Genomic DNA, 22,058 nt, shown 5'->3' on the forward strand with positions numbered 1-22,058 from the left:
GATATTATACATTTATTGCAGTCTTTCAAAATTTGTTCTATACAACTTTTCCCTTGACATTGAAAGCACTAATAAATAGTGTAAATTTAAAATTGATTTTCTTCTATTAAAGCAATAAAATAAACTTTCATAGAAGTGTAAAATCTGTTTAAAATTGATTCAATAAATAGCATTTTGAAATATCATAAATTGATTAAATTTATGATATGCATCGTTCAATTAAAATCATTCAATTAAATATTCTAATACTGATTATTGATTAGAATACATGAATGAAAAACATTTTAAAATGTTTCCAATAAAATCATTAAACCTAATGTTTGGTTATTATTTATCCTAAAAAGGACTAAACGATACAAGTATCTATAAAACTAGATATAAAATAAAGTTTTTTTGGAATTTGAGTTGATCATTGGAAAAATTACCAGTTATCCAAAAACTCAAATCCTGTTTTTGGAATTTCATTTTCTTGGTTCAACATTGAAGACTGGTAACTGCTATATGAACTAGGTGTGTCTAATAAAGCAGTTGATTCAGAATCGTTAGATCTTAGATGGTTACCAAAGCTCATAGTCACATTATTTTTTGTATTAGTTTTCAAACTTTTTTGAGATACAAGAGTTTCCATATCGTCATCAGAACTGTTGTGCATTTTTAATCTAGATGTCTTTGTTATCAGTTTAGATAGTAGACTCTCTGAATTTTCACTATCAATACAACTACTTCTCACCGTACTGCTACATTCCTCGGTAGAAAATATTGTGTCAGAATAATTTTCAGATTGATAAAAACTGGTTTGACTCGATGGTGAACTGTAATTTTCTTCAATGGAATCGTCATTTCTAATGCCATAAGAAGTGGTGAACAAAGGTGTATCAGAGATGAAGCTCGTGATATTTTTGATGTTATCGTTGTTGGATGGGTCCAGACAATCAAGATTCATTTGCGACTGGGTCATGAATGAAAATGGAGCAGAGTGTTCATCTTTCCACCTCATTGTCTACGAACAAAAAGATAAGATTATTTTATGACACCCACACACTGTACAATAGCTTAAAAATATCAGCACTTACAGAACCGGAGTCGTCGATCACGTACTTCATGCCAGTTTGTATTCTCAACTTTGGATAGTACTCCGGGCAATCATTATCTTTGGATGAATTGATATTTTTGGACGCATACTTGAGCGCAACCTCGGGCTGTATGATCGTCTCGTCCACGGCTTGATTTTTTTCCTCGTGGCTGAGCGTGTTCCACAAGCCCTCGTAGGCATCTTTGGTAGCTGCGATGTCCTCGCCAATTCTTTTGGTCAACGAATTAATACTGCAGAAATACTCCTCGGCCAACGTGCTCAAGGCTTGGGTGCCCATCTTCGCAGCTTGGACGAGCACACGACACGACACCGATTGAATCGCGCTCGAACGCAGACTATTTTCTCATCTTGATAATCGATAATGACAGACGTTCTTTGTTGGGCACTGACATCGTGCTCACTTTATCTGTCTAATCTATCTACAACTATCGCGAGATGCGAATGTATAATCTATACACGACGGCGAGCGCCTCCTGGCGCGTAAGCCAAGCCGCGAACTTTCGAACCGCGCGGGGCTTTCAAACTTAGGACTACAACTTAAAATTTTTTTTCGCATACGACAAAGGAAGTGTGGGAGAACGATTTTTTAGTATTAAAATCGGCTGCCAAAACAGAAAAGAAATTGTTCACGAGTTGGTGGGCAAAGTGATCGTATCTTGCAATTTATATGCAGCGAGCTAATATAACTTACTTATGAGTTTTCATACGCTACGTAGCGCTTAAGATGTAAACTATGAAATAAACTTGTGATATCTGTGCGTCGATACTATGCGTGAAAAATGAAATATTTTATGGAGATTTAATGATAAAATACTAATTAGACTCAAAAGTGTCGTGGTCTTGAAACAAAAATGACCCTTGTACCTAAAATAATTTCATTTAACTCATTTGAGAAACAAGAAGATGAGTAGTTAGCGAACTAAAGAAAAACTTTTATGATCCAGAGTAAATTATCAATTTTGAATAATGAATACATTTTATTTACATGTGAAACGTTCGATCTATCCAAGTTGTTGTTTGAGATGTAGGTACTGTAAAATCAGCAAACGCGCGATCAAAGTAAGAACTTTTAAACATATTTATTATTGTTTATATTGGATTTGATTTATCATCATATTATTATTTTATTATAATATAGTTTTTCGTCACAAATAATTAAAAAGCTACAAATAATGATTTGTAATTAAACAATTCACGTGTCATGAAGTACAATAAATGATTTTGTTCTATAAAAATTGTCACTATATACAATACAAAAAAGAGAAACACGAAGAAAACGTAGAGGACGTTCAATGGCAATGAGAAGAAGGGAAAATTGTGTCGTTCTCACCGTGGTTCCTTATCGTTGCGTTTGTTGCACGGCCGTTAACGACCGGGTTCTTGCTCATGATCATCACCATGATCAGAATGAGCATCACCATGATCAGCATGACCATTGACATGACCATTGACATCGCCATTGACCTGACCATCGACATGACCATTGACATGGCCATTAACATTATCAACATTGGGCCCTGCAGCTTCCGGCTCCTCCCCCTCGATCCATTGCAAACCATAATAATGTTCAAAAGATCGTCGATCAAAAATACGAAAAGAAGTGACACTGTTTCTTGCTTGGGGTGACTCAAGCGCTCGCTCCAGCATCGACCGATACATCCGATTCGTTTCATCGTTGACTGGGGCAGGTCCGTCTTGCCGAAAGTTCCTCAAAAGGTTGCGCGAGGTCCTGAAATAGATGCCGATTCCACCGGCAGTGTAATCGAGGTACTTCGGTTCATTCGGAAATCGGCAAGTGCGAGAGAAAAGGAACCTGCCCCACACCCAATTAAAATTATTGATCACTCCTATCGACTCCAGACGCTGATTCTCAACGAGGATATTCAACCCTAGGAGGTGTTGGACAGCGACCGTCATATCTGCCTCTTTTGCGAATTGGTGCTGTAGCAAAAAATTGTGCGAGTCGTTCCAATTCTGGTAATAACCCGGCGGCGCTGGCGCAGGATCTGGATTGTGGTCCGGGACATTTAGAGGCGCCATCGTGAAAAACCTGATCGACGATATCGGAAAAATATACGGTAAAGCAAGCCGGATCGCAAATCGTTGCGACTTCAAAAGTCTAGGTAGATAGAGGGCTGATTCGTCGATGAATTACTTACGAGTATAGAAGTGGCGGCAAAAAAGTGTGTCGGTGGTATAACAGATCCGACCAGAGGGGTATGGAGGCAACGATCGAAAGTTCGACGGTGCACCAGACGCAGCCAACGAAAAACCAGTCGACACCTTACCGATGATGTTAATGAAACTCGTATTAACCGAAGTCGTATTGGGTAGTATAAACTTTCGTTGGCCGATCTGTGCTGGGACTGATGTATCCTCAAATCATCAGCGCGAAATCGTACCGGCTGGAATTCGGTGATGTCTCCTGTGAACGCTCGTCGCGCTGATAGTTGAGATCGTAAACACAACATATAGGATGACCACGTGCGCCGATGTAAATAACATTTCTCGTGCTTTTCGAAATATGATTTTTCGATTCCTTTCTCTTTTATACATTGTAAGTATTTTGTTTTAGATTTGTTCTGTGTAATTTTCATTGAGAAAACGTTAAACAAAGGGGAATGAATTCAAACCGATACTATAGTCACAATCGATCACGAGCGGAAATTTTAATTAATTAAAACCAGCAAAAAAGCGAAGCCAGCCCACCCGCGATCAAAAATTGTTGTACATCTCGTTGTTATTCAGAAAAAGACTGAAATTAAAAATTATAAAATCACGCGTGTATTGCATCGGCAATCTACTCGAGTTTTATGCACCGAATGAGTGTACGCGATGCGGTACACGGCCAGAGCTCGAAAACCCCTTGATCCGGGTTACTATACCTGTTGTCGGGCTTTTAGAGCTTCGAGCAATGCTGGTGCCAGCAGTCATAATGCCGCGATCGATCTCAACGACAACGACGTCTTCACGATCTATCTCGTGGTGACATTTAATATCTTATACATGTGTTTTTTTAATTATTATGTGCTTTTGCAATCCAGAGGTGTGATACGGAAAAGGGCCACAATCGGCTGAGGCTGACCTCGACATTCTCGTCAAGCCGATGTAGCGCATCACCAAGTACTCTTCATACTGCTTCGACACCATAAACAACGAATTGGTAACTGCAAACTCACAAACAACGATTTTTTATGTTTGCATAAAATTGTTATTTTTTTTTCAATTCGATTTCGCAAAGAATTAACCATGACATATAGAAAAACAAACGTACCTGGAAATATTTGATTTCATTCTATGATGCTTAAAATATTTTTAATTGTAAAATATTTCGATATTTTATTCTTGCTCCGAAAGTATTGTGACTACGTTAGTTTTTTTCAATTAACAAATATGAAACATTTTTTTATTAAAGAAAGTAAACATAGAATATATTCATGTAATATATTTACTGATAAATCTAGAACTGGAGAAAAATCATACTATTTCAGTTTTGAAAATCTTTACACTTAAAATAAAATACACAAAATAAAAGAAAAATAATATAATGTATTTAAAATGCTTTGTAAAAAAAATTAAATTTATTTTTATTATTTGAATACTTTTTATCAATCAATAAATTTAAAAGAAAACATTTTTATCAATTTTAATTAACGTTTCCTAAAATATTGACTGTTCCATAATTGTAGAAATAGCTTAAAAAAAAACCTGTTCCACATTTCTTATTCATCAACGCGCACGCTGACAAATCTTTATATTAATTAGGCATAGAGAAATTGGTCCACGGCGTTCATGCTTGATCTGTAAACACGCGTTCAGTGTTCAGTGAGACTTTGCTGCAGCACGTGCTCGATCCAACAGAGTATTTGAGTCGGATAAAATTTTTTGTTCCGTTCTGTCTAAACCAACTTAGATTTTTTATTGTTAATTCATAAAAACTACAAATCATTATGGCCAATTTTGATCAACATGTAAGTACATTTTTGAAAGTATTAATTTTTAATGTAAAGTTTTAATTCAAAATGTAATATCAAAGATACACGTGGTTTGTACGTTTTAAAGATCATCTTAATCAAAAAAATTTTTCTCTAAGTACTAATTATACATTTCTCAAAACAACAAAGAAAAATTTTTATTATTTGAAAATTCTTTGGGATATAAAGAAAAGAATTATACTCATTTTTTGTTTCTATATTTTCTGTAAAATAATAAAAAAAATGTATTTATGCCTAATTTTTTATAAAATACTACTTTTTAAATTTCTTCACATAATATATACACTAAAATCAAGTAATTTTCAATTCATTTGACTACATACAAAAAAATTAGCAAGATTTTTGTTATTTTGTTATCTTGATACAGGCATTTTCAAAACTCATTTGTGCATCGCATATACTTTGAAATGATGATACGTCATTACGATGCAAAAAATAATTTTTTAATTTATTCATGTACTCTAAAGCTTCTAAAGAATTTATAATTCTTGACTCCTGTTGCTGTGTCTCCGAATCTTCTTTTTCATTTGCTTCTTTTTGAACGGAATCTGAAATTTCTATCAAAGCTTTTTCTGTTACTAAATTTTCGTCGATTAAGGCGTAATTATCATGAATGTCTGGATTAAAAGAATTTACGAGTTCTTCTAATTTGGATTCATCGTTAGGATCTAAATTATCTGAACTGTAGTCTGATGAAGTAGAAAACCCGCACTTATTGAAGCATTTAGTAACTGTTTCATGCTTAATTTCCGATAATGCTGCTTTGATCCAAATTATAGCATCCAGCACAGTCAATTGCTTTGATAGATCGTGTGCAGACGAAACAAGTGAAATTCTTGTTAAAATAGAGCTTAAAACTTTTTTTCTATACAATACTTTAAAATTTTTGATTATTCCTGAAAAATAAACGCTTGAATTAGTTTTTTATGTTATGGTAATTTTAATTTTAATTACAATGGAGTTCATACCTTGTTCCAACGGTTGGCATATTGCAGTTGTAATAGCTGGGAAAAATACTATTTTAACATTTGATAATATTAATGATGGATGGCATGCAGCATTATCCATAAATAATAATATATTTCTTTCTTCTTCCTTCATTTTGATGTTCAAATTGGTTAGATATTGTATCATTGTATCTTTCGTCATCCACGATTTGGTATTCTTCTTCCATACTATTCCTAAAGATTCTATATCAATATTTCTAAAGCAAGATTGATGAGCAGCTCTACCAATAATAACAGGGTTTTCAAATTCACCAATACTATTTACACATAAAACAACCGTTAGACGATCTTTGGATAATTTTCCATCGTTACAGTTTTTATTTTGGAGTAACATTGTTTCATCTGGCAGTGCTCGATAAAATAATCCAGTTTCATCTAAATTGTAAACATCTTTTTCTGCATAACCATTACAAATATGTTTCACTCTTGAAAACCAGTCATTGACAACAATCATATCTACACGTTCGCTCTCTTCACAGATAGATGTATAACTAATATCATAACGTTTCCTAAATTTTTCTAACCAATCATTTGACACAGAAAAATTTGTAAATTTATTTTTTTCTGCTATTTCTGTCGCCTTCTTTTTTATCAAGGTGCCTGGCATGGGTTTATTTTTGAATTTTACCTGACGCAACCATTTAAAAACCGCATTGTTGACTATTACCATTTCATTTTTCAGAAATTTCCTTTTATTTTTGCCATCACCATTTTTTTCTGAGTACTTTAGAGTCTCATTTTTAGTTTGCAGAATATTAGAGATTGTCGATTTACCTACATCAAATCTTTTAGCTGCTTGCCGAAGGCTTAAATTTTCTTCTTCAATAATATTAATAATATCAACTTTTTCTTTTAGAGTTAAGCGTTTGCGTTTTGGAGCCATTTTAAATTGCTTTCAAATTGATGAAATCTCAATTTATAATACCTAAAAAAATGTGTATAAATATGTTGGTTATCATGGTATAATTATAAATTTCGAACAGAACATTTTAAAAATGCAATGAAAAACTCACATGGAATAAACACGCAAAGCATACATGAAAAACAGGCATGCTCATAACAATCAACTGCTTTGTGAGGCAAATATTTTAATTTTACTGCATTAAGCAGTAAACAAAAATAGCGGTTACTGCTGCTTTTCCAAATATTCTAAAAACTTATAAAAAGTTAAATTGTATTAATGCTGCTGTTCAACAGAATTTCCAAGTGAATATATTGATTATTAGAGTGTAAATAAAACTTCATCGTTAAAATGTTTACATTTCACTAATGAAACATACTATATCATCAAAATATAACACCACTCAAACTAAATACTGAGTCACTTCTCTTCATTCATTTTATGCTGTGATTAAAAATAAACGAATATTAGATTTGTTCTTCAAATGCATTTTTTAAATTTTGCATCAAATATTGGTTTCAGTAGATGCTTTTGTCGATTTTGTAATGCACTTCGTTTGTAGTTACTGCTGAACGAGGTTACGTTTTTTGTTTACAAAAGTTGTAGGGAACCTTTTAAAAGTGGAGGCAGCACTGAGCTTCTCTAAAAGCGGGAGCAGATACAAAACTGCTACTGAGAAATAATTGAAAAACTTGATGTGCATAGATTTGTAACACATTTGTGCATTTTAAATGAGTAAATAATTGTTTTTGAGGTCTGAAAATTTAGGAATGAATAGCAGACCTGCTGTAGAAAAAATGTCTTAAAACGAATCAATTTTTTATACATTAATTGTTGTAATACTCCCCTTACACTTAGTGACAGCTTAAAATCTCATGAAGATTATTTAACATAAATTACTCAAATTTATTCTTGAATTTAATATATTCAATATAATTTTTATATCTGTATTATGTCTCATTGAAATTAATTTTTATTATTTTTCAGATCGAAGAAATGGAAGCATTGAGCGCCATTTATGGCGAGGAATTTGAAGTAGAAGATAGAGCTTGCTTTAGAATTAAAATCTTCTGCCAAAACAGCAAACAGATTTATGTCGAATTGGTTGGCAAAATGGTGGAGTCATATCCATCAGATTCTGCACCAAGAATCGAAATTTCAGCTCCTTACTTCCGTCAAAATGGAGTGAAAGAAAAATTATTAAAGATAATTCAAGACATTTATGAGTAAGTTTAGAAATATGTTTATTTATTTGTATATATTGACTAATAAAATGTTAATTGTATTGTTAATTTAATTTCAGAAAAAACAAAGGAGAATGCATAATATACCAATGCATTGAAGAAATTCGAGAAGAGTTGTATTCCCTCACGATCGATAATACAGAGAAAGTGGCAGAAGACGATGGAAATTCGTCACCTGTCCAAAATACACAAAGTAGCGACTCTTCATCGGATGAAAGTGTTGAAGATCAAATTAGCCATGGCCCAATTATAACGGATAGAAAAAGTTCGTTTCAAGGTCATGCAGCTGTGGTGTCTTCTGTCGACGAAGTCAAGTAATAACATTTTTCTAGAATAAAATATTATCGGTTATAATGCATTTAAAGTAATAATTTCATTTGTTTTTTCAGGCATTTGATAGATTCACTAAAAACAAAACGAAAAATCGGGCAAGCCAAGCACAACATCACCGCTTATAGAATTTTCAATTCCAGTACCAATAGGTATATTCATGACTGTGATGATGACGGAGAAAATGGAGCTGGAAGTAGATTACTTCATTTACTAGAGGTTAGTTAATTATCAATTATTTTTAAGATCAAATCAAACCTTCTAATTTGAGTAAAAGAAAATTCCCTCAATTAATATTTTCTTATTGCAGATAATGGATGTCAAAAATGGCTTCGTAATGGTATCTCGATGGTACGGAGGAATACATTTAGGACCAGATCGTTTCAAGCACATTAATAATGCAGCTAGACAAGCTTTAGATTTAGCTGGAGTGCTTCCTGCCAAAAAATAATACAATAGTATTAAACTACTGTAGACAATAAAAGGAGTTACAAAACGATTTTTCAGATTCGTTTATGTATTTTTTATATATTGTATAAAAAAATGGACAGATATTATTATATAATATTGTCAAGTTTGTAAAATATTGTACATAGACATTTTAAGATATTGTAAATATTTTATGTATGTGATAGAGTTGAATATATTTTTTTTATCATAAAATTACATGAACTGCCTTCTTTTTCTTTGAACAAGCTAAAAATCATTTTTTCAACGGGTTTATAAATTCAAAGGATTCTGGCAGAGGCAAATGAAAATGTTGACCTTCTCAACAAAAGTTTTTATTGGATGAACTTTTGAAAATGAGCCATTTCGGAGATGAACATTATTTCCATCATTTAATTATTCTAAAAAATCATTAGAAACCACTTCCAAGATTGCAAGTAAATTTACTAGTAGAAAAACAAGGTCAATACGGTATATAGTCGTAAACCTTCTCAATGATACTTATTATTTTGCATAAAGCTATTAATCGTCAAAATGATCAGTGCTGGAAAATTTTTCAATGATAAAGTACTAAACGAATTGAAACGTTGACCATACGTAAAGTAACTTTTAGGATTATTTTTTCTTTCTATTTTTTTTCTATAAACTATTTTCTTTCTATAATCTATTTTCTTTTTTTCAATGTTTCAACCCTATCATCAAAAAAGCCTCAACGGTTCTTTGTGTATGCGCAACGTTTAAATTCGTTTAGTAAATGATAATTCGAAAGTTCTCCAACATTATTTTGGACGTATAATGCACGTATACTCCATGCAATATAATAAGCATCATTGAAAATCCTACGATATTGGGAAGGAATACTTTTATCCAGGAAGACAAAGTCTACAAAGTAAAAAAATTGTATAACATTTTGTTAGAAACAATATTCCCATTTGATATTACAGGGATTCTGTACGCTTCAATCAATTGCAATTTTAGTATTTTAATTTTTGAAAAATGTAAGAATTATTTTAAAATTGTTATAGCTTTGTATTAGTAAGATATTTTCGATCTTTGATCGAAGAAAATTTAAAAGTAAAAGTAGTAAAAGTTACTACATAGCGTAAAGGCATCTTTGTTGCGTACGCATCACCACAAATTTCTCCACAAATGACCCTCAAATCATTTACTGATATTTTTACAAAGTATAGAAACGTAATAAATAATTGTAAATATAGAAAATAAACATCTAAAGTAATTCGATGGCACAAATAATAATTATTGGCGTCATTGCCACTCAGGCTTTCGTATCTACATGTATCATTGAGTAATGCTTGAATCTTACTTTATACAGACTAATTTTGTCAACAAAAATGTATGTTTCTGATGTTGAATTCGTGCTGCTTGACATTCTTATATCAAAGCCACATATAGCTACCCAAAAGTAAAGAACACTAAACACGTGATCGGGGCTAAAAAACGAGTACATCATACTTGAATTAAAATGGCTATATCTCTGTCGATTGCTTGGATTAGCGTAAAATTTTAACACAATACTCTTGAAGGCCTAAAAAATCGAAAAAGATAATAGCAAAAAATTCGGTCGAAAAATACTACACCCCCCACCCCCACCCCCTTAAAAAAATGGTCAAAAGTGTTATATATACCGGTGCGAGACTCTCGATCGGGTATAGTTCATCTTCGGCTAGCTACGGAGTAACAACGCGCGACAAAATCGCGATTTAATCTCAAAAAAGCATACGCAGCTCGACGTCGCAGTTTGCTAGCAGCATCATGAGGAATCTTCAATCAGTCTTGCTTTGGGTGATCGTGGGTACTAGTAAGTAATTCTAAATTTTTTGATTCTATGTTTTGTATACGAAATAAGCCAATCGGCCCTGTCATTGAATGTCTGTTATCTATAATTAGTAAACGAAATTAGACGTCATTGAAATCGGTGTAAATAGGTAGTAAAACAATTTTCTGGCATTTTTACTGTATATTATTCAAGCGGTAAAATGAATCTTTTTTAAAAAGCTTTTAGTGTTTAGTTAAAAATTTTTAGTTAAATATTCGGAAACTATTCGAATTGACTAGTTTTTTTCTACAAATTTTTACGATTTTATTGGGAAATTCAAGAAAAATGATCAATACCGAAAAATCGTGTGACTTAAAACAATCGCATGATATGATATGAATAAAAAGCGTATTTATTGAGCGAATTTTTTTTGACGCCTTTTGAAAATGTTATATCTTCTTTTTATACTACCATCCCAGTGCGAAAACTACTTACCAAAATAAACTTGAGCAGCAAAAACCTTTTCCGATGTTTTGAATTACTCGTTTAATTGGAGAAAGAGCTCGCTGAATTCATCGAGTTTACCGATATTCAACTCGTCATTCCCGAATCAAATCGTGTGATTTTTCTCATTTCTATTAAAACATATTGAACTTGAGATTTTTTTCCAAATCAGGTTTCGCTCAAAACAATCACTTCAATTCCTATCTGAATCAACAATATCAACAACCGGCCACACTACTCGATTCTATGCATACAATCTATCATCCCGAAGGGGGATATAACAATCCATGCAGATATTCCTCCGATCCACAGTGCACTGAAAGAGCAACAGTCCGTAAGTGACGCATTATAATTATTCACTTGCTCTTTACTTTTCTATGGTAGCTGCAGATTAATTTTCTTCGTCGATTTCTTTTTCAATCACGACAGCGACAAAAGCTGGGCCAAACGAACAATGCCCTCAATCCTACGGTTCCTTCAGAAACAACCTGGACAACGGAAAGTTCATAAGATGCATCGAGTACTTACCCTATTATTTCGAATGTCCCGCTGGAACGATCTACGATCATTCAAATCATCGCTGCGATTATCGCAACAAGGTTTACAACTATGATGGATAAGGAATGACGCAAAACCTTTTTACAGATTCTTACTTAAATTAAATGGTGCTACTCATGCCTAAATGTAATTATATCAAATGAAAAGATAATCATATGAACTTAACAATATTTTACTAAGGTATGTGATAAAAGATACAAATTTTGAATGGCAGCTGTTAAAAATGCCATAGGGAATATTTTTTCTACACTTTAAAAATAAAAAATTCAAGGGTTTAAAATTTAATTCTATCAATAAGCTAATTTTTTTAACACCAACCACATGACTTTTAAATGCAAAAACCTGAGAGAATTTCTTTAAAATAATTATTTTTAATAATTTTGACAATACTTCGTGTTGCTCATGAAGCCTTATAACTACGCCTACCAACTAATTCTGATAATAAAGCATGATTTTTTCATCGAATAATATACATTTGCCTCTCCATGAAGAATTCTTGGTCGATGAAGACGAATAGTTTTTATATAATATTCATAATCCAGTTTATTTGTTTAATTGATTATGGCATTATAGTAGGTGCAATGAGTTTCATCTTTTGTTCATTTTTAGCGGGTCTTGTTGGAAGGATTCATGGTTTGGAGTACGTAATTTATAATGAAAAAAAGTCGACTGAAAATATGATTTTTTTAAGTACCCAAAGATGCATTCAATTTTTTTTCAGAAATTTTTTAATAGAAATTGATGCTGAGTACAGTTTCAAAATTTCGATGAATGATAAAATAAATGGGTTCGTTTACAGCTCAAAGATTTTATTCAAATCACCAAACTCTCATACAGTAAGTCTTCATTATATTTCTTTAAATATAATTCTAATATCTCATAATTATTTAGTTTTTATGAATTCGTTGGTGTAATAGTCAGCCCAATAATGTTCGTTATAGTATTTATTCTTAGTTCCTGTATGGATCCAACAACAAGCTCAGTACGCAAATAAGCATTAATTGAACCCCAGAGATTAAGTTCTAAAAAATTTTTCGTATTCTAATTAAACTTTATTTTAAAAAAAGATGGTTTTAACTAACTCTTAAAATTTTAAATTGTTATGGTAAAGATTTATCGAACACAATTATCCGAATCTTATGCCCCTTGCGTTTAAAAGTTCTGTTCAATGAAAACTGAAAAAATGTTCTTACCAACGGGGCTGTTTAAAGTTGAATTTATTAATATGCTTGAATTTTATTTTTTATCTCAAGACTCATGTGATTTTCTAACTCGTAAAAAAGAGTCTTCAACAAAAAAGTATTCGTGATAATACCCTGCCAGTCCAAAACGGAATTAAAATTCGGCTGACTATAAGCCTCTCTAACGCAAGTGTAAAAATCTATAATAATCTTGCAAACACATCATTGTATCACAAATACATTTCATCGGCACCAACAATCTCTCAAGTTACCCCTTCTTCTTTCCTCGAGACTTTTATAATTTGTAAATCCTGACTACCGACGAATCCGTAATTTTAATCAAGTTACATCAATGGCCTGGAGGCATTATTAGCTCATCGTTGGGACCCCACCTCTACTCGATGCTATACAACTGCAAATGACTATTTGAATCCGTAAATACGATTTTCATCTTTCGAGTCTCGTCCTCTCTCTTTTTCATTATCGCTGTGTGTGTGGGGGGGGGTTTGCGATCGTCTTTCGGCACGTGCACACGCCCTCGTGTACACAGCCTCGCTACTCCCCATGTAACAGTCGCCGAAAGTGATAAAAAACCGGCGCGAGGCTCTCGATCGAGTGTAGTTCGTCTTCGGCTAGCTACGGAGCAACAACGCGCGACAAGACAAAATCGTGATTTCAATTTCAAAAGAAGATCGTGCGCGACTCGACGTCGCAGTTCGTAACCAGCATCATGAGGAACCTTCAATTAGCCTTGTTTTGCGTGATCGTGGGCACTAGTGAGTAAATGTCTTAATACTATGTTGTCTTAGAATAATTATCTAAGAAATTAACGTGTCTGTACGTATCACTTTTTAATATCCAAGTAAATGAAAATTATACAATATTAAAATCCATGTAGAATTGATAGAAACATTTTATGATATTTTTATTGAATAATATTCTAAAAAACTCTATAAAAACTACAATGATATTGGCAGAGAAATATTAGAATATTCAAAATGAAAAAGTACAAACATTTATTGGTAAACCATCGTTTCACGCGTAAAATATATCGGTGAAAAAAAAACCGAAAATTCATCTTAACTTTTTAATAGCTGACTAAGTACAATTTAAACGAATTATAAGGGATCTTATATTATGACTTATTCAATGTACCATCGACTTCTATTGAAACTCTGTTTTTTTAACTATACGTAAATGATATGTTTTGTAAATTGAAATGTTGTAAGGATATCAGCAAAGCCACATTTCAAAAAAATAATTTGTTGCGTGTTTTTTGACATTTTTAATGATTATTTTTTCAAAGTTCTTCATAAAGCCTAAAAATGAAAAAAATTATCGTCAAATTTTTTAGCTAGATATTTGTAACATTCAATTAGAAAACTTATAATCTCAATTGATTCGCTATTTGTCTACAAATTTCTTAGAGATAAATTGAATGATTCAATAATAAATTTCGTACTATATAAATAGCACAAATTCATTTGAAATAATAGTTTCGCATCATGTGAAACTTTTTCATTCATCAAAAAAACATATTTCTTGAACAGGTGTACATTCATACATTAAAAAAAAAATCATTGTTTAAATTCAAAATAAATACTATTTTACTGAACCGGTGAATGTATTTTGTTTAATGAAGCCTACGTTTTGGGCTTTGTCAATAATTTGAATTATTCTCTTGGTATACCGGGCCGCAAAAACATATATGCGCGCTTATTGACTCCAAAATTTGACCTGACCTCTGGTTCATTCAAAATTTCTACATACTAGTGAAGGAAAAAACGATCTAAAAATAAATTACGCATAAAGAGAAGGAAACAAACTATTTTGTACATTTTAACGATGAGAATTTTTTTGATTTATTTTAATCTAATCAAATTAAAATAATTACTGGGTAATTCCCAAAAGAAAAAAAAAGAAATCGTGTCCCGAAAATTCTATCGCTCCGATAAAAAAAAACTCAATAAAAGTTCGAGTTACTCAAGAGATGCTCTTTCGAAAATTAAAGTCGGTAATGGCTTAAGTATAATATTGCATAATATAAGTCTGCGGTAATATATAATAAGCAGAAGAAGAAGAAGACGAGAGTCCTCGAGGTCGAGCCAGAAACAAATTTAAAGAAAGTACACACAGAATCCAATGCTGAATTTTATAAAACGTTTTTTTTTCGGAAGGACGCGTGCGCGACAGATATGATATGGTACGTTGGTTTTTTTTTCTTTTTAATTGAGCAATGCTTTCAATTCGAGCTCAATTGATGAGAAGTTAATTCAACGAGATATAGTGTTTCAAGATGAAGCATCAGATGCTATATAGTATCAATTATAATTAGGAAATATATTAGCATTATTCGGAGACTATTTTTATGAATATAATAAATCAAAAACATATTGGCTTTAAAAGCTCAACGTTTTTTTGATATTCTACAAACTAGTTATAGTCGTCGGACGCTTTTTGATCTTTTAAATAAAAGAGTTAGCTCGTAAAACGCATCGAGCTCATACCGATATTGAACTCGTCATCCTTGAGTTTATTCGAGTAATTTTTCACGCGCTTACATCGAAAGTTCGCGACGTCCCTCGTTGACTCATATCATTACACCCGGGTATCGATTACTCTTTTCATTGAGCTTGTATTATTCATTTTTCAAATCAGGTTTCGCTCAGCTCCGGCAAGATCAGCTCAGATCCAATCCCTACCTCAATCAACAGTACCGCCAGCAGGAGGTCAACACCAACAACGCCCGAAGACAGTATCAGCAGCAGCACGGCGACCAGCACTACAATCCCTACAACCAGCAGCAGCAGTACAACAACAAGGATTACCAGGAGCAGCATCAGTATAACAAGCAAGGACAGCAGCAGCATCAACAGCAGCAGCAGAGACCGAGGGCCTTCGCCAGCAGCAACGGAGCCTGCCCCGAGCGCAACGGCCGATTCCCCGTGGCCTCGCAGTGCGACGCCTACATCGAGTGCGTCGAGGGTGTGCCCGAGCAGAAGCTCTGCCCCGAGGGTCTGGTCTTCAATCCCGAGGCGAGATTCAACAATCACTGCGGATATCCCATCGACGTGAAGTGCGAGGGAAGATCGGCGCTCCGTAAGTGCTTATAATTTTTTACTCGCTCTTCGTACTCTTTACCTCATAATTAATTTTCATGGTCGTTTCTTTTTTCGTCCGCAGAACGAGCTCAGCCAAGCGAAGAGTGCCCTCACCAGTTCGGCTACTTCAAAGTCGGTGACAGGCAGAACTGCGGAAAATTCATGAACTGCGTCGAGGGCAAAGCCTTCACCTTCGACTGTCCCGAGGGATTGGCCTACAATCCAAAAACGTATCACTGCGACTGGCCCGACCAGGTTGAGGAATGCGACACCGAAGGTGCTAGGATAACGACTTTTTATTTCAATTTTTTTTTTGTATGCCCGATCGAGGACGAAGCCGATTTTAACCGATTTCTTTTGTAATTTCAGCTTTCCTTCGTTTCACCTGCCCAGCCGTTGGAAATGCCCTCTTGGCTGCAACCACGAGATTCTACGCATCGCCCCACGACTGTCAACACTACTACACCTGCGACGAGAACAACCGTCCAAGATTGCACAACTGCGGCGCCGGCAAAGCCTACAATTCACTTACGTCGGCTTGCGATGATGCCGAAAACGTAGCTGGATGGTGAGTTTTTTCTACTTTTTTTTTTCTTTAAGTATACCGTGGATTTGAAAACATAATCGATTTTAATTTCCAGTGGTGCTCCACCATCGTCGATCAGCCTCAACAACATCAACAGCGTCAACAACGTTCGCGTACCCAGCGTACCTAGCGTACCTGCTTTCGATAGCCAATTCGGCAGAGGACAACAGCGTCACGTACCCAATACCTTCGAGCAACAGAAAAACTTACCAAACCGTCAGCCAAAGTCTTACGACGAGACCAATCCCTTCCTCCATGGACAGAGACCTAGATTCGATGTCAGATCTAATTTCGAGGATGACTCCAAGCAATTCGTGCAGAGATTCACTCCATAAGCGCGCGAACGTGTGTGAAAATATTGACTTATGATCCATTCATTTTTTAGCGCATAAAATCCGATTATAAGTTTCAAAAGTTGAACCAAATATTAAGTAATTTTTAAGTAAGGAACGTTACTTTTTTTACTAAGAAATACCCTTTTAGAAGGTATAAAGTTTGAAATCTTTTTGAAATATTATACTTGTAATAATGAATTAAAATAAATTTTTATAATCTACAAACTAATATTACTTGAACTTCAATGATGAGAGATAGATAATTATTAATTGATTTTTAATATAAAACAGTTTTTAATACAAAAATAATCCATACAAACTTCATTCTTTTGATGGTGATAAAATAAATTATGCTTGAATAACAATGCAAATATTTTGAGTTCATCAACATATAATAAATGAATTAAAAATTGGCAAAAAATATGAATTCAATGAATTCAATGCATATCCTTTAGTAACATTCATTTGTCTTTCTTGCGCAGCTTTTACAATTATATAAACTACTAAGTTCCTCATAATACAATTTTATTTTTTAAGGCCTACGTAAAATATATTATTGTAGTCTATAGTAGTTAAATACATAATTATCTTATTTACATTTTTTAAGGCCAGCTTCTATATTCTATCAATTACTTCATGAAATATTTCAACAGTCTGAAACAACTTTGAGTGAGTGCGAGGCTAGCAGCTATTCTAAGATTTAATCAGTTTTTATCCAAAAACTTGAAGTTGCATAAATATTGAATCTCTACCACACTCAATTACTTTTTAACGTCTTAACATAATATTTAATCAACTTTGACGTTTTTTTCACAATGAAAGCATTCCTTACACAGTTACCCTGTCAACATTAGAGTTTCCGGATCGATTTATTTGTTATTAACAATTTTTGGGAATGTTTTCCTTTTCATGTTTCTTTTAAAAATTCATCAAAATCAGCTGAATCTGCTTCAATAACAATTTCCTCCAAGCTTGGTCCCTTGTGAGAAGTAGTTGGTGTTTCTAGAATAGAACAACAAGTTTTCAAATAGTTTCTCATCATTGCTAAACAAATAAATAAAACCAATTCTTACTTGGAACTGAACCAGTTTTTTTGTACTCTTTAATTTCTTCTCTGAATGCTTCGTCAAAAGTATTTTGTCTTTCTCTCAATAACTTTTCCTGAGCTCTTTCGTGCCTTGAAACTTTTTCTAAATGTTCATTTGCATATTTTTCTAAAAAAAATAAATTTAAATTAGTTCTATCATCGTAACAGATACAAATAAACCTATAAATAAAAATTTATAATTAATATTTCTTACCTCGTATATTTTTGAGTTCTGCTAACTTTTTTTCTTTGTAAAGGGCTAATTGAAATCTATGATCTAACTGACTGCTCTGTAAATCTAAAATTTCCTGAAGGTCTTCTACTTCAAAAATAGCATTTTCCACTTCTTCAAACATTTCTTGTAAGGTACCTGTTAATAAATATCATTGCAAAGATAAATAAAACAACATATAATGCCTTTGTCTATGATGCTTTTAAAAATAAATAAATTACCTATTTGGTCCATTAATGCTTGAATATCACTATTTATTTTTGGAATAGATGACAAAGTGTTATTGAGTATAGCGATACTGTTCCACTGCAATTCTATTTTTTCATGAATAGTTGCTATCAAGGCATCTGCTTCTTGAGCTTTCTGGGCATTTTCTTCTGCTAATTCATGCATATTGTTCCATTCCATTTGAAAGTGATGTAAAACATCAGCCCCAGCATCATAATTTACATTTCGTGTATTAACAAACTTTTTAGGTTTCATTGAGGCCTCTGCAAGTGTCATTCCCCGAATACTGAAATTATGTACAAAATGATTTTACTTTGTTCTTTTTAAAATTCTATTTGAATTTTTTCATAATAGTGAAAAAAATTGATACCTATCAGTTTCGGTTGTTAGTTAAATAAAAATATTTACCTTGCAGAAAGACCTTCTTGAATCGATTGAAACTTATCTCGAATACTTCCGAACATTTTGTTAGGTTTTTATCAATTTTTTGGTAAAAAATAAGATTTATTTTCTATAATTTTTCATATTAAAATAAAATAAAATACAAAGAACTTTTGTTATTCCAATATAATAACTTCAGTCTGCGACCTGCGTGTTTATCTGTCAACACTGGTTTAGCAGGTTATTCTAAAATCGCGCCTAGTGCAGTTTGCAACGACACAAGCGAGAGAATAAAGAATTCAAATTAAATCATTGCGGTAGGAAAAAATTATCAATAAAAACTATTTGTTAAAAATTGTTTCCTGGTTCCTTAAATTACTAAAAGCATTTTCATTAATTTTTTAAGAGTATATAAGAGTGGATTCAAGAAATTGACTATAAAAAAACTTTGTTTATTTCGATTCATTTTATTTATTTTCTCCTGTTGTCGCTTGGTGTAATAATAACGGGTTTTTTTAGTTATAATTAACATTATTTAAAAATCACAGTCTTACTTGAAAATTGACAGCAGAAAATACTATCTTTACTCTATACTTATCGCAATATTTTGAATTTCAATAATTTCCATATTTTATATATTACAGAAATGGCTTTTCATCATTATATCACCTCTCTTACAATACAACAATTTACGTTTTTTTTTTTTTTTTGTAAAATTCGTATGTGTACAAGTGTATTTACTACTATGTACAGTGTGATACGATAGAATATGTAAATGTGCAATTTTCTTTATCCAAACAGATAAAATAGCTGTTGACTCATCTTATTTTAGTGTATTATACAATTTAAAAAACTACCCCAGCACAGTATTTAATCATAGCTTACAACATGTGCCTTATAACGTAGCATACATCTGATATATTTTTATTAATGGCATTGTTTATGTTCAACGTCTATTCATGTTTTCCATCAGGTCACATAAAAAATGTAGTTACAGTCCTTGTCAAAATTATAAAGTTACTAACTTTAATGTACAAGCTAACTGTGCCCAGCACTTACATTTGACTACGAATAATCTTGACTGTTTACAATTTTTATCTCTCTATAAACTATTTGAATAGTATTTGCAATGTGCACGAAATTGAATCAATTTAATAAAATTCAACATAACTTTTAATGGAACAGTAGTTAATTTGAATTCCGACAGCTAAGTCACAACATTATACTTCAAAGTCACTTCTTAATCTCGGTACTTGCAATGCACTCTTATAAACTAATCCATAACAAATTATCACATTCAATATTTACAAGCTGCATTTACTATTTACAAAGGCAAGTGATAATGAATTAATGATTTTCTACTATAAAAATTCAATTGATCATTTAACATTAACAAAAAGCAACTAAAGTAGGAGATGATATAACTAAAGATGAATATTATATTGAAATAATAATCATTTACATTTTTCGAATGCAGTCAATTTTTTACGCACATTTTTTTTGTCTTAATAAAAATATAACTTTTTGATACATTGAAATATTTATCGAGTTTTGAAACTTCAAATAAACAAATTCCCCCCAAACTAATTTAAATATATATTTGAACTTAAAAGTTAAAACAATTTTACTATGTGATTGAGTAAAGACATTTCATTCCAATAAGACTGTATTTATTATAAAATGTACTTTGTGTACATTTAGTAGGTAAAAAAAGGAATGATTTTTCCCACATTATTTATGTTATGATATGCTAAAATACATATATTCGTATGAACACAGTGTGTACATAAATCATATCACATCGCAAATCATTCAAACTTATTTATACGAATTGTAGCTAATCTTTCCATATTATAAATAATTAAAAGCACATTAAAATTCGACTAAAAGTTTTTACATTGGGATCTATAATTGACTTTTGCCGATAATTCGTTTTTAGCAACTCATAATAAAATTAGTATAAACTTTCTCAAATTCAAAAATTACAATAATAAGAATTATTATTTACAGTCTTTGTTGCACACATTCTTTAAAAAATATTGCATTTTGCTCAGGTAAAAGACTCTAATAAAAGAAATTTTAAAGTCATAAAAAAAGTCATTGATAATACTAGAGTGAAGCATATCAATAACTAAAGGAGATCAAAATAAAAGATACTCCATGTAAAACTAAATAACAAGAGTCTACTACTTATGGTAAGAAAAAATAATTCCTTCAAATTAGTTATTACAAAGTCACCTTTGACTTTTAATTATTAACGGAAACAAAAAAATATTACTTTTCAATCGTGGAAATTTGAATTTTTATGACATTAAACGTTATTTTTTATTTTTAAGCTCAACTTTAGAAAGTACTTATGGGTTTACTACAAACAGAATTTTAGTAGGGGCCAAAAATAACTAATCAAGTATGAAAATAGAGACTATGATATTTAGGATTTCATTATTACTATGCGCACCTAATAATGATATAAGATAATAATTGTGCTACTCATATCAATTTTTGGCTCTAATGGAATGTAGAATTCAAAGTAGTAAAATAAGATAGCAAAAGTATTATTCTTATTTTCCAAAGGACATGAAAATGACCAGAACTTGAATTATTTAAGCGAGAATAATTAAATGAATATAAACATTCTTTGGTTGAGTGTAGAAAAAACTTAACCATAGATTTGACAACCATCGATACAATAACAATATTTCTTTCGCGACGTTAAGGCATGTTATGTTTCTAAACTAATCTGTAAACTCTACAAATCGAATGTATTACTCTATTCAGCGGCTGATTTCAAAAGAAGTAGCCTGAGTTTCAGCCCAAATTTCAGTTTGTCAGCATCCTAGCATACAGTGTTACAATAAAAAGAAACATTTCAGCATTCTCTGAAGGAAATTTTTCAAAAACGTTGCAAGACTCAAATAAAATAAAAATGAAGCCCAAAGCTTAATATCAAAATACAACGATAATTTTTTACATGTATGTCACGGAGCCTTGCGTATCGTTAAAGAGTCTTCCATCGTCTGGTTAATATTAGCTAACTAGGATATTCTGCGCTTACATTAATGATATTGCGA

General features: G+C 32.3%; 7 protein-coding genes across 8 annotated transcripts; 3 read left to right on the forward strand and 4 right to left on the reverse strand.

The window, feature by feature from the left end:
* Window positions 1-180: 180 nt before the first annotated feature.
* On the reverse strand, window positions 181-1,494 carry LOC106655343 (uncharacterized protein C1orf198 homolog). The gene is made up of 2 exons (XM_014375675.2): window positions 1,074-1,494; window positions 181-1,000 (listed from the first exon to the last, which is right to left on the reverse strand). The coding sequence occupies exons 1-2, from the start codon at window positions 1,368-1,370 to the stop codon at window positions 422-424; spliced, it is 876 nt and encodes a 291-aa protein (XP_014231161.1). The 5' UTR covers window positions 1,371-1,494; the 3' UTR covers window positions 181-421.
* A 695-nt stretch (window positions 1,495-2,189) lies between these two features.
* Window positions 2,190-3,554, reverse strand: LOC106655346. The gene is made up of 2 exons (XM_014375678.2): window positions 3,253-3,554; window positions 2,190-3,143 (listed from the first exon to the last, which is right to left on the reverse strand). Exon 2 carries the CDS (start codon window positions 3,131-3,133, stop codon window positions 2,459-2,461), a length of 675 nt encoding a protein of 224 aa, XP_014231164.1. The 5' UTR covers window positions 3,134-3,143; window positions 3,253-3,554; the 3' UTR covers window positions 2,190-2,458.
* A 1,410-nt stretch (window positions 3,555-4,964) lies between these two features.
* LOC106655317 (protein IMPACT-like) lies at window positions 4,965-9,084 on the forward strand. Its single transcript, XM_014375643.2, has 5 exons — window positions 4,965-5,064; window positions 7,984-8,222; window positions 8,300-8,554; window positions 8,630-8,789; window positions 8,881-9,084. Exons 1-5 carry the CDS (start codon window positions 5,044-5,046, stop codon window positions 9,019-9,021), a joined length of 816 nt encoding a protein of 271 aa, XP_014231129.1. The 5' UTR covers window positions 4,965-5,043; the 3' UTR covers window positions 9,022-9,084.
* Window positions 5,408-7,564, reverse strand: LOC111694282 (tigger transposable element-derived protein 6-like). 2 transcript variants are annotated; one of them, XM_023461794.1, is made up of 4 exons: window positions 7,356-7,564; window positions 7,109-7,251; window positions 6,057-7,020; window positions 5,408-5,984 (listed from the first exon to the last, which is right to left on the reverse strand). In XM_023461794.1, the coding sequence occupies exons 3-4, from the start codon at window positions 6,976-6,978 to the stop codon at window positions 5,434-5,436; spliced, it is 1,473 nt and encodes a 490-aa protein (XP_023317562.1). In that variant the 5' UTR covers window positions 6,979-7,020; window positions 7,109-7,251; window positions 7,356-7,564; the 3' UTR covers window positions 5,408-5,433. The 2 variants fall into 2 exon arrangements, with proteins under 2 accessions (XP_023317562.1, XP_023317561.1); XM_023461793.1 differs by having other exon boundaries at window positions 7,109-7,564.
* Window positions 9,085-10,732: 1,648 nt separating the features above from the next.
* On the forward strand, window positions 10,733-11,918 carry LOC106655316. Its single transcript, XM_014375642.2, has 3 exons — window positions 10,733-10,836; window positions 11,471-11,632; window positions 11,728-11,918. The coding sequence occupies exons 1-3, from the start codon at window positions 10,791-10,793 to the stop codon at window positions 11,916-11,918; spliced, it is 399 nt and encodes a 132-aa protein (XP_014231128.1). The 5' UTR covers window positions 10,733-10,790.
* Window positions 11,919-13,679: 1,761 nt separating this feature from the next.
* Window positions 13,680-17,162, forward strand: LOC106655342 (protein obstructor-E-like). The gene is made up of 5 exons (XM_014375674.2): window positions 13,680-13,813; window positions 15,696-16,136; window positions 16,221-16,415; window positions 16,508-16,706; window positions 16,780-17,162. Exons 1-5 carry the CDS (start codon window positions 13,768-13,770, stop codon window positions 17,057-17,059), a joined length of 1,161 nt encoding a protein of 386 aa, XP_014231160.1. The 5' UTR covers window positions 13,680-13,767; the 3' UTR covers window positions 17,060-17,162.
* A 259-nt stretch (window positions 17,163-17,421) lies between these two features.
* On the reverse strand, window positions 17,422-20,494 carry LOC106655340 (dysbindin protein homolog). Its single transcript, XM_014375671.2, has 5 exons — window positions 19,015-20,494; window positions 18,600-18,892; window positions 18,361-18,516; window positions 18,133-18,273; window positions 17,422-18,061 (listed from the first exon to the last, which is right to left on the reverse strand). The coding sequence occupies exons 1-5, from the start codon at window positions 19,068-19,070 to the stop codon at window positions 17,967-17,969; spliced, it is 741 nt and encodes a 246-aa protein (XP_014231157.1). The 5' UTR covers window positions 19,071-20,494; the 3' UTR covers window positions 17,422-17,966.
* Window positions 20,495-22,058: the final 1,564 nt, after the last annotated feature.

This window comes from Trichogramma pretiosum, unplaced genomic scaffold (genome assembly GCF_000599845.2).
Source record: "Trichogramma pretiosum strain Unisexual culture from Peru unplaced genomic scaffold, Tpre_2.0 scaffold12, whole genome shotgun sequence".
Classification (NCBI taxonomy): domain Eukaryota; kingdom Metazoa; phylum Arthropoda; class Insecta; order Hymenoptera; family Trichogrammatidae; genus Trichogramma; species Trichogramma pretiosum.

Bases quoted from the DNA above. Each gene is read 5' to 3' on its own strand.
- LOC106655316 (XM_014375642.2), top strand. From the start codon at position 10,791: ATGAGGAATCTTCAATCAGTCTTGCTTTGGGTGATCGTGGGTACTA. The intron at 10,837-11,470 runs GTAAGTAATTCT...TTTCCAAATCAG, and splicing joins TTGGGTGATCGTGGGTACTA to GTTTCGCTCAAAACAATCAC. The intron at 11,633-11,727 runs GTAAGTGACGCA...CAATCACGACAG, and splicing joins CACTGAAAGAGCAACAGTCC to CGACAAAAGCTGGGCCAAAC.
- LOC106655317 (XM_014375643.2), top strand. From the start codon at position 5,044: ATGGCCAATTTTGATCAACAT. The intron at 8,223-8,299 runs GTAAGTTTAGAA...ATTTAATTTCAG, and splicing joins ATAATTCAAGACATTTATGA to AAAAAACAAAGGAGAATGCA. The intron at 8,790-8,880 runs GTTAGTTAATTA...TTCTTATTGCAG, and splicing joins GATTACTTCATTTACTAGAG to ATAATGGATGTCAAAAATGG.
- LOC106655340 (XM_014375671.2), bottom strand. From the start codon at position 19,070: ATGTTCGGAAGTATTCGAGATAAGTTTCAATCGATTCAAGAAGGTCTT. The intron at 18,893-19,014 runs GTAAATATTTTT...ACATAATTTCAG, and splicing joins CAAGAAGGTCTTTCTGCAAG to TATTCGGGGAATGACACTTG. The intron at 18,274-18,360 runs GTAAGAAATATT...TATTTTTTTTAG, and splicing joins AGAACTCAAAAATATACGAG to AAAAATATGCAAATGAACAT.
- LOC111694282 (XM_023461794.1), bottom strand. From the start codon at position 6,978: ATGGCTCCAAAACGCAAACGCTTAACTCTAAAAGAAAAAGTTGATATT. The intron at 5,985-6,056 runs GTATGAACTCCA...TTTATTTTTCAG, and splicing joins ATGCCAACCGTTGGAACAAG to GAATAATCAAAAATTTTAAA.
- LOC106655342 (XM_014375674.2), top strand. From the start codon at position 13,768: ATGAGGAACCTTCAATTAGCCTTGTTTTGCGTGATCGTGGGCACTA. The intron at 16,416-16,507 runs GTGCTAGGATAA...TTGTAATTTCAG, and splicing joins TGAGGAATGCGACACCGAAG to CTTTCCTTCGTTTCACCTGC. The intron at 16,707-16,779 runs GTGAGTTTTTTC...TTTAATTTCCAG, and splicing joins GCCGAAAACGTAGCTGGATG to TGGTGCTCCACCATCGTCGA.
- LOC106655343 (XM_014375675.2), bottom strand. From the start codon at position 1,370: ATGGGCACCCAAGCCTTGAGCACGTTGGCCGAGGAGTATTTCTGCAGT. The intron at 1,001-1,073 runs GTAAGTGCTGAT...TTTTGTTCGTAG, and splicing joins TGATCGACGACTCCGGTTCT to ACAATGAGGTGGAAAGATGA.
- LOC106655346 (XM_014375678.2), bottom strand. From the start codon at position 3,133: ATGGCGCCTCTAAATGTCCCGGACCACAATCCAGATCCTGCGCCAGCG.